The sequence below is a fragment of the Lycorma delicatula genome, chromosome 12, assembly GCF_047948215.1.
Source record: "Lycorma delicatula isolate Av1 chromosome 12, ASM4794821v1, whole genome shotgun sequence".
Taxonomy (NCBI): domain Eukaryota; kingdom Metazoa; phylum Arthropoda; class Insecta; order Hemiptera; family Fulgoridae; genus Lycorma; species Lycorma delicatula.
Genome location: NC_134466.1, coordinates 26,588,569 through 26,601,304, shown reverse-complemented (window position 1 = coordinate 26,601,304; position 12,736 = coordinate 26,588,569). Strand labels below are relative to the sequence as shown.

The 12,736-nt window shown below is 31.0% G+C and overlaps 1 protein-coding gene across 11 annotated transcripts in view; it reads right to left on the bottom strand.

Moving 5' to 3' along the window:
* The window catches only part of LOC142333042 (uncharacterized), a 70,258-nt gene extending 58,683 nt beyond the window's left edge, over positions 1–11,575 (bottom strand). For 5 of the 11 annotated variants that reach the window (XM_075379832.1, XM_075379833.1, XM_075379834.1 and 2 more), the window contains exons 1-3: positions 11,379–11,574; positions 7,384–7,446; positions 2,564–2,599 (exon numbers count right to left, since the gene is read on the bottom strand). In XM_075379832.1, the coding sequence (XP_075235947.1) occupies positions 2,564–2,599; positions 7,384–7,446; positions 11,379–11,446 (167 nt within the window). In that variant the 5' untranslated portion in view covers positions 11,447–11,574. Of the gene's footprint in view, positions 1–2,563; positions 2,600–7,383; positions 7,447–11,378 lie in introns of all 11 variants that reach the window. The other 6 variants (XM_075379838.1, XM_075379839.1, XM_075379841.1 and 3 more) reach the window with 3 other exon arrangements.
* Positions 11,576–12,736: the final 1,161 nt, after the last annotated feature.

Sequence of the window (12,736 nt, the reverse complement as noted above, 5' to 3'; positions counted from 1 at the left end):
GGGATATACCACCCCCCCCCTCCCAAGGTTTCAAACCCAGATGGGTTTTAACTTGGAGGAGGATGGAACAGGGACGAAATAGTCGGAGCCTAGTAGCTCCGCTCTAGAAGTTAGAGATAGAGCAAAAAAGGTAAAAGACAACATCTTACCGGTAGACGATCTGTCCTGCCGGACGTAAAGCCGGTAGACGGGGAGGCTCGTTAGAGTATGGGACACTTCCTCGGGTTGTGTTATACTTAACTGTGGGTCCGGCCGGGTGTTGATGGGAAATAAGAAAAAAGTAAACTTCCTGGTTTAGAATAATCAACAAATATTTTTTTTTGTTTTTAGCAACGGAACTTTTTTTCAAGAAGTTACGTCAATCTCTCTAATTTCGTAGTCTAATAAATTTTGTTTCGTGATCTGCTTAGGAATAAGCAAAAATTACACGTTAAATGATTTGAATCAGTGTGAAACACTTGATAATTTATCCGCATGGTAGAAAGTAATGATTTATTTCATTTTAGGCACCATTAAGTTTCTTGCTTACCCCTGAAAACAGCTGCCTTTCGAAAAATAACAGTCCTTGAACGTTGCAGTATTTAAATATTTAAATTTCCTGAAGGAAATAGAGAGTACGGGGATAAGAAGAACTAAAATTATTTAACATTACTTTCCTAAATTTTTCATTCTAAATAAAAAAAATCAATCTTTTATCCTGACAGTTTCATAATATAACGCTATTATGTACACGTATGTAGGTCAGGAACAGATTCATGTGTTACTTAATAAATACAAAAGGAACTGAATCAGCATCTGTCTGGATCGCTCAAAGGATAACGTGATAAAATCTTGATCAGAACCGCGTCATATAAGGCAAATTAATTTCAAAATCAAAATGTATGTACTTATAGTTAACATTAATTTTGTTAAATATAAACATATGAAATAATTTTAAATTAAATAGGTGGGATACTAAATATATAAAATATTAATAAAATTACAATAAAAATTATTTGAACACATATATATGAACACGTTGTACTGAGATGAGAAATTTTAGGGTCTTTATAAAGTGTTAAATTAATCGAAAGAGTAATATTGTTCCTGTAAAAAAAATCTTTTAATTATGTTCTAGATAAATCGGTGGGAAGATATTTTAAACGGTTGGGTAATGTTTTTTACAAATTGCAATAGAAGGATTACGAGGCATTTTATAGTAATCTTATATATAGCGTTGAGTTATATGAAAGCATGTTTGTTGCCCAGTTTAATAGATGTCGCTGAATGAAAGACTTATTTATATACATGTGAACATACGAATAAGTTAACACTTTTAATATACTGTAGCTTGTTCGCCCGTGATCAGGATACTGAGAGATTGTCAGTTGAAAATATTTATATAATTACAATGTAATAAAACATAAATAAAAAAAGATAAATCAATAATAATAATGGCTAAAATGGAAACAGTAAGCAATAATTATAATAAATATCAATAATAAACAAATGATAATCGTAATCAAATGATAAATCACAAATCACAAATGATAATCACAATCACAACAACAACAATAATAATAATAATAATAAGCAGTGATAACATACAGAACAGAATAGTCAGGAATTATTAACAGGTACATAAATAATTCAAAGCAGAATTTAGTCCCATCCCATTGATAAATTAACATTAGCATGACCGCTAGTCTTAACTTTTTTACCATTACTTTTGTATTAAAAACAATAGAACAATAGATAAGACAAGTATAAAGTTTTTTCACTGCAACCACCATTGCTGCTCAACAATAAAACTACCCTAACAATTTCTGAATGAAATTTAATGCATTAATACATTACCTCTTTAACTTATAGTCTTTCAGTATCTCATCGAACCATCTCTAGTTTTCGTGTGCTGGAATTACTTGTGACGTCACCTTAATCGCATCGAACTCGGATAATAACTCCTCTATCGTAGCACTCTCTCGCAGAATCTCCTCGCGACTCGCATCTCGCAGAACTCACATCCCGTAGACTCTCATCTCGCAGACGGACATTATAGTCTCGCTTAGAATGATTTCGCAGAACTTCATCTCGCAGGCTGACATCATAGCATCTCGCTTAGACTGACTTCAACGTCTTCCCCGGAGTATTAAAATATTAATAAGATATATTAATATTTTAATGAGAAATATTTTCGAAGGAGAAATTTATTAAATTTACTTCAAAATATTATAAGTGATGAGGACAAATTTACGGCAGTTTTATCAAATTTAAATAGTTTGGCAATAAGCAATGATTATTTTTAGTTTGCGGAAAAGTGATGATTAAAGAAATGAGGATTGGACTTTGAAATTTAAGAACAGTTGCTTTAAATCGTTCTGTCATTTATGTAATTGATTTTGAGTTGAATGTTAGTCGCGATAAAATATGACATATCACCATTTTTATACAGGGATGGATTTCATGTATTAAATGTGTATGTAACCGTTAACATTTTGCTAAGTAAATAATAGATTTAAAAACTTATTTGTGCTTGTGTCTTTAAAAAATAAATAAAATTAACTCTCTGTGATTGAATACTTACTCTTCAAATCCTTTATTCTGTTTAACTGATAGACACCTGTGATTGAAAGTGAATATTTAATTAATTAATGCTGATCGATAGTAATCTAAAATAGGTGATTAATTACAAAATAAGCACAATAATCAACATATTTTTTTACCCATCCCTCCATCGCTTTCAAAAGAAGAAAGAATTTTTATTATTAAAATAAAACTTGCACTATGCGATCATGCTCTCGAAGACACCTCGGTACACCAACTACATTTGACGGCCTGACAGCCCGTAATCCATCCGAGCAATCCTTCTAAGTTTGTGCTTCACAGAGACAGCGTCCGCCGCAACTTGCTTAATGTGGTTACTAAAAAGCAACTTGTCATCAAACAAAACACCTAGGTACTTATGAACCCTTACTCGGCTGATTACGCAGTCTTTATACTTAATGTGGGGGTTACGACTGCTTGATAATTTGTCTGTACCCTTCAGAAGCATAAACTTCGTCGTGGCACAGAAATCTTTAAATTTTGCATGTCCATCCAGCCCTCGGCGGTTGAAAAATCCGCGTGCGCCCTATTCTCTAGCTGCGTTCGTGATTTACCAAGAACGAAAAGGAGACAGTCATCGGCGAAAGCCTGGGCCGTAACCCCTTCTGGCAATGTCAACCCCAGAAATCCTTCAAACACCAGGTTCCACAGCAGGGTACCGAGAACGGAACCCTGCGGGCTTCCCCTGGTGACGATTTTTTCCACAACTAGATGCGCATCCTTAAACAGAGCCGTGCGGTTAGACAAATAGTCTCTTCTCACGGCCTGCAGGGCTTCGGGAACATTGCGGCGTTCCAATTCATAGAGGACAGAACTCCAACACAAGGAAGGAAATGCTGCCACTATGTCAATAAAAATTACCAAAACGTATTTGCAGTCGGCGGTGCAGTTGTGTTTGTGTGTCGTCAGTTATTTTTACACGGATTGATTACTAGATCGTGGATACCGGTGTTATTTGACGGTTGGGTTTCAGTTAACCACACATCACAGGAATGGTTGAACTGAGACAGTACAAGACTAAACTTCATTTACACTCATACATATCATCCTCATTAATCTTCTGAAGCATTATCTGAAAGGTACCGGCGGCTGAACAGGAAAAAGAAGTACAAGTTGTGTTTCTGTAAAATGTCTTAGTCAATCCAGGAGAGGATAGCTATAGTTGAGGCCAATAATCGTTCTGGATCGTTTGAAGAATCACAACTATTCGTAGAAAAATTTCCGAATCCCAGCGAAGAGCAACAAACACGATTTAATTAAAAAATGGCGTACAACAGGTTCAGATTCAAATGAAAAACGAATTAGGCAACCTGCCGTTAGGACTCCACAGGTCATTGCCGATGCTGAAAGGAGAATTAAAGCCAGTCCAAAAAATCGCTACTCAAGTTATCTCAACAATCTGGTGTTAAATACACAATTTGTCGAAAAATTCTTCACGAATTAAAATTGAAACAGTACCGCTTTACAACTGTGCAACAACCGAAGGAGACGGACAAACCGAAACGACTTGATAATTGCAACTGGCTGCTCGAAAATATTGTTGGTGCACAGAGTTCTCTATTTGCAATTTTTTACATTCGGGCTACTTAAAGGAGAGAGTTTATTCATATAATTACCACAATATTAATGAAATGAAAATGAACATTCAACGAGAAATCAACGCAACTGACAACATTTGCGTCAGACGATTCTCGATATGATCAGTCGAACATCGATGCCCTGGATGGTCATTTTGAACATCTTTTGTAACAACCGATTCTGCAGCGGTTACGTTACGGGTTCGGTTTTATGTTGCTCACTCGTAATTAAAATGAAATACTTACAAATTTATGATATGATGTGTACACTAATCATAAAACAACACAAACACACTGATACCAGAGGGAATATGAATCAAAGCTAAATATATATAGTTCAAATTGTATACTTGACTGGATCTGTGGAAACTGATAATTTACACAAAGTATAAATGTCGTTTAAAATATTTGTAATTTTTATTTATTAAATGTAAAAATGGATAATCAAATATTATTTGGGAATATAGAAATTCTCAGAGCTAAAAATCGTTAACAGAAATCATTTATAAATGTAATTCTATTTGCTAAATAATTACCGAATATTTCTTCCATAAACTGGAAAAAATCGAATACAGAGTGAACAAACTTGTTATATAATCTGATAGGTCATATGCATTCATGGACGCTTTATATTTCAGTAGTTTTAATGTTGAAGATAACGAATTTATTTTTCATAGTTGCCTTAATAACTATCATTTTTTCTGATGTTACAGTGGTTTTTAAGGAGTTAGATGAGATGAAAGATCAGACATTTTGAAATGTAAAGATAGTGAATGTAGGAAATTTATTAAAGGCTACATAAAGAAAACGACTGATGCTAACCAGAAATAAATAAATTGATTAGTTAGAAAACGGTGGCCGGTCAAACTTCGAAGTAACTCATTTTACATTAAGTAAAAAATGAAAACTTTTAAGATGCTGACAAACTACCTCACGTTTCAGGTTAATTTGGTATGGTTTGAAATCAAGTGATACTAAAAGAATTACTTAAAAAAGAAATAAGATATGGATAATTAGCTAATCCTGACATTATATAAACATATTTTTTTTATATAAATGTAAAATTGTAAAAAATGATTTTTTTTTCTTTATTTCCGTCATTTTAATTTTCTACTAATGAAATTTTACATAATAATCATGCACTAACCGAAACAAAGTATGATGTACTTTAAGTATTCAAGGTTAAGTATGGCTATGCTTATATATATTAGTATGATATAATGATATACAGATATTTAAACAGTTTTTTAAAAATAAAATTCAAGAAAAATTAAGGAATTAAGGAAACTTAAGAATTAAATTGAAACAAATTCTTGAATTCAGAGATCATTAGCTCTTGGTAAAGGTATCAGCATCACCTGTGCAGTAAATGTCTCTTTACAGCGTTTCTTTGCTTCCCTTTATTAGTTTAATGAAGATACGTAATTTTCACTTTTGCTTTTCTTACAAAAATTTACTTTCAAACAAGTTTTGCAAGCAACATTTTGGATCACGAAGGCGTCTTAACTAATGTAATCTCTCAACTTAATTTTTCTGTCACTTATCCATTTTTAGAAAATTGTAAGTTATTTAAAACAGCAAAACATAAATTAAAACTTTTATATATGTAATATTTTAATATTTTAGTTATACGAGAAGTTATCTCCAAAGTAAAGACCGTTTCATTGTAAAAAAAATTATTCTGAAAACTATTCTATTCTGAAAAAGATTTTTTTTTTATTTACCTTAAACTACATACCTTATACTACTTCTCTATATAATCGTCATATTAATTAAAACATTTATCGTAACAATACACCAGCTTCAATATACCCGCATCGTATTCTTCTGCCGCCAGCCTATTTAACCATTGATTAACAGCATTTTTAAGTTCATCGTAACCCGCGAATCGCTTACCACTTAAAAATTCTTACAATTTTCTAAGCAAATGGTAATCAGAAGGAGCTAAGTCCGGACTATATGTTGGGTGATCGTAAATTTCCCATCAAAATATTCTGGATGTGAACATGTGCAATATGGGAACGTGCATTATCATGCAGCAGGATGACGCCGTCGGTCAGCCGTCTACGTCGCCGATTTTTCATAGCGTGCAGTAACATACATAGAGTTTTGTAGTAGGCATCTGCATTTATAGAAGTACCACGCGGCACAAAATCGATCAGCAATATGCCAAACCGATCCCAAAAGACATCAGTTTTCGTCTAAACGGCTGTGGCTTGACCTACGTCTGTGTGGAAGGTAATTGAGGATGACGCCATTCACTTGACTGCCGTTTTCTCTCTGGCGTGTAATACGAAATCCACGTTTCATCATCGGAACAATTAAATAATGTAACTCATCACCATTTTCTATATAGCTCATCAAAAATTCTAAAACAGATCCCGTTCGGATTTTTTTTTGTGACGTTCCGTTAAGACATGCGGCACCCGACGTGCACAAATCTTTTTGAAGCCTAAACGATCGTAAAGAATGCGACCGGTACCAGCTCTTCAAACATCAGGAAAAAAAGGTCGCAAATCGTTGAGCGACGATGTTTTGTGATTTCATCATCGACCCATTTCAACAAGTCCTCGGTGATTATTTAGGGCCTCCCCGAACGTTCATCATCATGCACATTAATTCTGTTATTTCTAAACCATCTTCGGGCATTTCTTTCATTCATTACATTATCAACGAACACAGCAACCAAGTGCCTATGAATTTCAACCGGCTTAACGTTTTGATGGTTTAAAAAACGTATGACTCCATGCAATTAACAGTCGTCGGCAACATCGATTTTCCTATTCATTTTATAACGTAATAACTCATACGTAATCAAAGATACTACAACGCGACAACTTACAAATAATAATGCAGTGTGTATATTCTTAGCGTAGCCATGAACGACACACGTTGACCAACCTTAAGGAGATAAATTACCAGCGGTCTTTACTTTAGAGATATCCCTCGTATAATTCACTTATACTATGTAATTCAAAATCATAATTAAATTAAACAGACTGGCAGTAAACACACGTACTAATTCTAAAATCTGTTTAATGTGTAGCTGTTTTGTAAACATACTGTGAACATTTTTTTCATTTAAATCTTGGCGGGCATATCTTGAAATTAAGAAAGTATTATTCGATTACATGGTCTACTGCCGATATTATAATTTAAACAATAATTTATAAAAATATAGGTAATAATGGATTTATATATATCACATATATAATATAAATACCTCGTTTGAAGATTTTGGTATTTTTCATGTTGTCTATATAATTTAGATATATCCGTATTTAGGCTGAAATTTATACAAGTAAATGTATTATTTTTTTTATCGATATTTACTATATTTAATTATTCACTTAAATTAACGCTGCCAAGATAAACAATATATCAGAAACAATCCCATGATCATGGGAAATATTTTCCAGTATTATTAAAATTGTAGCAATCTTAGTAATACTTTAACTTTTACAGCAATATTAATGTTATTAATTTTTTTATTTGCATTAATAATTTTTTTTCATTATTTGTCCCGTACGTTAAATAATAATAAATAGGTAACAAAGAGAAAATAAAAACCGAATAAATTGTTCTAAAGCTGTACAAATTTTTGTGATATGTTAACTTCGTTTTATTTAAAATTAAAAAAAAAAGTATAATGATGGAGTTTTTTGATTTTTGTAAATCAACCAATGGAAGTAATTGGACATATTAAGAGAAGGAACAACACTCTCAAAGGATGAAAGAATTGTGGGAATAACGAAAATTGAAGAAAAGGAAATATAGCGAAAGCTGATCTATCTTACACTCTGAAAGGGTTATTTGAAAAGAAAAAAAGGAATTCGGAGGAAAATCCTTTATTTGGACCGATTAAAAACTTGATAAAATAGTAGGAGAAATAATTTTTGACTTCATTTAAATATTTTTAATCTGTTGATTTAATTATCAAAAACATTATAACTTATTACTTGTTATATAAAAAAAAAAAAGTAAAAAATTGCAGAATTATTTTTTTTAAAGTAAATATACGATGAATATGGGTTCATGTCTTTCATGACTGAAATAGAAAGTAATATGGTTTTATGCCATCCATCGGAGAGTAGATTTAAACATTCAATCTATGTAAAGCCTTCGGAATCACAGCGCTAAAACAAAATCTCCAGAAGTTTTTGATTTGGTGATAAACAATGTTTGTTTAATTACAATAATTAAAATATACATGTTACCATAAATACTTACTTATTATTTACTCATTAATACTTATTCATGCCGCTTCACTGCAAAGTTTCCTTAACAATTAAGCCAATATATCTTTTCTGAGATAAGCAGATAAACAATCGTGAATCGCTATTTAAAATATTAGAAGTTACAATAAGTAGTAAACCATTAAAGATAATTAAGGATACTCTAACAAAAACAGTTCCAAAAGTTAAATTTTCGGGGAATTTGTACCCGAGAAATACAGCGAAGAAAAGATTCAAGTACTTGGGAAAATGTGCCTTGCTAAGTAACTAAAATAAAGGGTCATTATAGAATAAGAAATAAGGCAATGGACTGGCATATAACTATAACTATGACTAGCATATAATAGACAACAGAAAATCAATTTTTAACAAGAAATAAAAAAAGTAATTATTGCATAGGAGTGAGACCAGAAGTACTGCGTGCAATTTAATTCCATTCTCTGAACGGTATTGGAAATATGAAATGGATTAAGATTGCGGGGGGGAGAATATTAAGACGAGTTCTTGGACCCTAAGTGAAGGAATGTACAAAATGGAAGATGTAATGAGAAAAAGGAGGCAAAACTACTTCTTACACTTATACAGAATGGATGGAGGAAATCTAAGACGACCGACTATTATGAACGTTACAATTTTGAACCGAGTACAGGCGACTCAAAAGATAAACTTAAAAGTAAATGTCAGAACCTAAACCTAACATTTACCTAAGTTTATGATTGGAGAGTGGAAATAATTATTCAACGGAGTAAAAGTTTTTTAGTTAAAACTGCTCCAATCTTTTTAAAAAGTTTTTATATTGTGCTGATTTATACGTGAAATTTGGCTCTACAGAATATGGCTTACATACAAAAAAGTTGTTATAAAAATTAACATAATAAAAATGTTGTCTATTCGACAGACTTTCTCGTTTAAATTTAATTTGCTGTTTCCCTGTAACCGAAACTATATATACAGAAATATATTTTTGTTCAAAAATACATATTTTAACGTAAAATACTTAAAGTGAATACTGGTTCATCATATATAAATCGTGGATGAACGACTCATCCTTAAAAGACTGTAAACATATTTTACACTATCTTATAGTGATCAAATATCTAACGACTATCTTTTCTATCCTAATAATCTTTTCTAAGTATTTTAACGTAAATAAATAACCTTCAAATTGTAAAATCACATAACTGATCAAACTTCAAATATTTAAATTGGAAAAATTTGATTAAAGAAAAGATCAAAATTTATTTTTTTTATGTTTTGTCTTCATTCATTTGACTGGATTAATGCATCTGTCCAAGGTTCCCTATCTACAACCAGTCGTTTTATTTCGGTATTCTCCCTACATCCTACATCCCTACTAATCTGTCTTACATATTCCAAACGTTGCCTGCCTGCAAAATTTTTCCCTTCTACTTGTCCTGCAATATCATAGCGAGTATTCCAGGATGCGTTAATAAGTGGCCTACAAGTCTGTCTCTTCTTTTAACTATAATTTTTAAAATGCTTCTTTCTTTATCAATTCGTCGCAACACCTCTTCATTTTTCATTTTATCCACCCATCTGGTTTTTAACATTCTTCCTATAGCAATCAAAATGGGGGTACACAGCTATATGTTACAACAGTCCTAAATCCAAAATATCAACATCTTACTGCTAATCGTTTTCAAGTTATGCGAGATACATACATACGTACAGACGTCACGCTGAAACTAGTCAATATGGATATTTCCGTTGAAATCTGAAAACGGAAATTAATCGCGATCACAATACTTCTTTTACTTCGTACAAGGAAGCAAAAATCAAAGTTTATTAAAGATAATTAAAAGAAGAATTTAATTGATAAAATGGAATAAGGAAGGTTATAAAATGTTGTAAACTGCAATTTTACGAGTAATTTTCAACCCTTTTACAAGGTTTGAAAATTCTTTGTACACTGATAACCCTCACCCAAGTAAAAGCAAAGAATTGTTAACAAAAACCTTATTTTTTAAAGGAAAAATAATTGTTTGTAAGGAACAATTTTCAGTTGTTTTATTTTCTATCGGCATTTCCAATGATATTTTTTTTAATTCGTTTAAAAAGAGCTAAGTAAAATCCAGCTCAGGCATGGCATTTTTCATATGCCGACTTAAAGTCTCCTAATATAGAATCATAATTACAGATTATGATAATATAATTACCGTACATTAAACTGTACACGAAACATTAATTGAAATTGCGCCAACCCACAAATACATATATTTCACGTAAATTTTTGTAACCGTCATACCAGAAATTTTGGATTTGCGTAGAAGGAAAAAAAGAAGTGAATAGGTTTTTTACATAAAAAATTATTTTCCGTCCGTTATTCACAACAGCCAAAACGTAAAATTTTTTTTTAACAGATTTATGCGAAGGACTTATGTTAAACGTTTGCAGGCCTACCCGAATTTTAAATAAAAGTTGAAATAGAATAACATCTTTAAATTAAATTAGACTGGTTTCAAATAAGCAATTCTTAAAAAAAGTATTTTTTGCAAAAGTCTTTTATTAAATTTACTTTTTTAATTCTTATTTAAATTTGTTTTTTTTTTTTAAATAGTGCAGTGAATCACAAACTACCAAAAAATTAAATACTGGTGCAAACTTAAAAAATAGTTAAAATTTAAAATAGTATTTAAAAAGGTTTTTTTTGTATGTTTGTATTGCTTTTTAAGTTATTTTTTTTTTTAATTTAGTTTTTTTAATCTTTATTCTTATGTGAATTTAAACCGCCGTAATATTAACCTATTAAGGTAATCCTATTAAGGAAACTACATTCAGATCAAAATAATCTTTTGATAAATCTTGAGTATTCTGTTTTCCCTTTCTGATTAACCAAAATACACAGTCCAGGTATTAATAATTAAATTATTTCAATTTTTAAATACTTCTTATTTTATAAGAAAATTCTCAGTTCAATAATTCTAAACGCACACACAAACACACAGATCTATAAAGTACTTACCGATTTTCATTATAAGCATTCTCCACACTGAAGATAAAAAAGCTCATAACGTATATTATGATTCGCATGTTCAAAACTCTTAAGTTTTTCGTAGAATATGAATAAGTGGATAAATTTTATAACCTGATCTATTCAGAATAGAATATAGGTAGCTACTGCTAAATCCAATATTATATGTTTAGTATATACGGTGTTAATGCTTATATATATATTCTCATACTCTGACGTCATAAGATTGAATATGACGCATATGAACCGTACAGATACACTCGGCAAGTATACAAAACAGGGTACCCCCACGCTACTTCATGCATATTAATTTTATTTTTCAATACGTATTTTAAATAAATGGAAAAGTAAAAAATGAATGGTGGTGACAAATACATTCTTTACTCTCCAATTTTTCTAGCTGCCTCGTTTCAGATCTTTAAATTATAAAATAAATAAACATTTTTCAAAACTAGATAGATAGGCTTCTACAAATCCACCGGCTTGGTCTAGTGGTGAATGCGTCTTCGCAAATCAGCTGATTTCGAAGTCGAGAGTTCCAACGTTCAAATCCTAGTAAAGGCAGTTACTTTTATACGAATTTTAATATTAGATCGTGAATACAGATGTTCTTTGTTGGTTGTTTTTCAGTTACCACACTTCTCAGAAATGGTCGACCTTAGACTATACAAGACTACACTTCACTTACACTCACACATATCACCCTCAATTATCTTCTGAAGTATACCTGATGGTGATTTATAAGAATTTTTTAGTTGCAATTATAAAATCTAATATACAACGAGAAATACTGATATATTATAAATATATATATATTTTTTTTTTTTGAGATAAGCATGAAATATTGTTTATTTGTTTTATGTTTCATAGCTTTCAACACAAGTAAAAACTTATAACAAACTTTTTAAGCATTAAAATTCTCAAAACGTTTAAACAATTTCTCTATTTAAAAAGTAACGTTATAATTCAACAGAAAAAATACCACGAATTTTAATAAAAAATTATTTCATTTTATAAAATCATTACTGTTGAATACATATAAATTCACAGAAACTTTCTCATAAATAACCATAAAAATTTATATTGGTAATTATTTTTCTGGGGTAGGTGGTGTTTTATGAACTTGGATTTTTATCTTATTTTTACATATGATTTATTTATTAAATTATAACTAAAAGCGCCCTTAATGGATTTGTGAACTCTCCAACTCTAAAAATATATGTAACAATTTATTGCGTAAATCCAAACATTTTTTTTTTTTTGCTGGATTATCAACAATTATTTTTAGAAAGGTAAAGCTAAATACAGAGTGTTTCTAAAATGGTGGGCTGGCTATACTTTTCGGATTC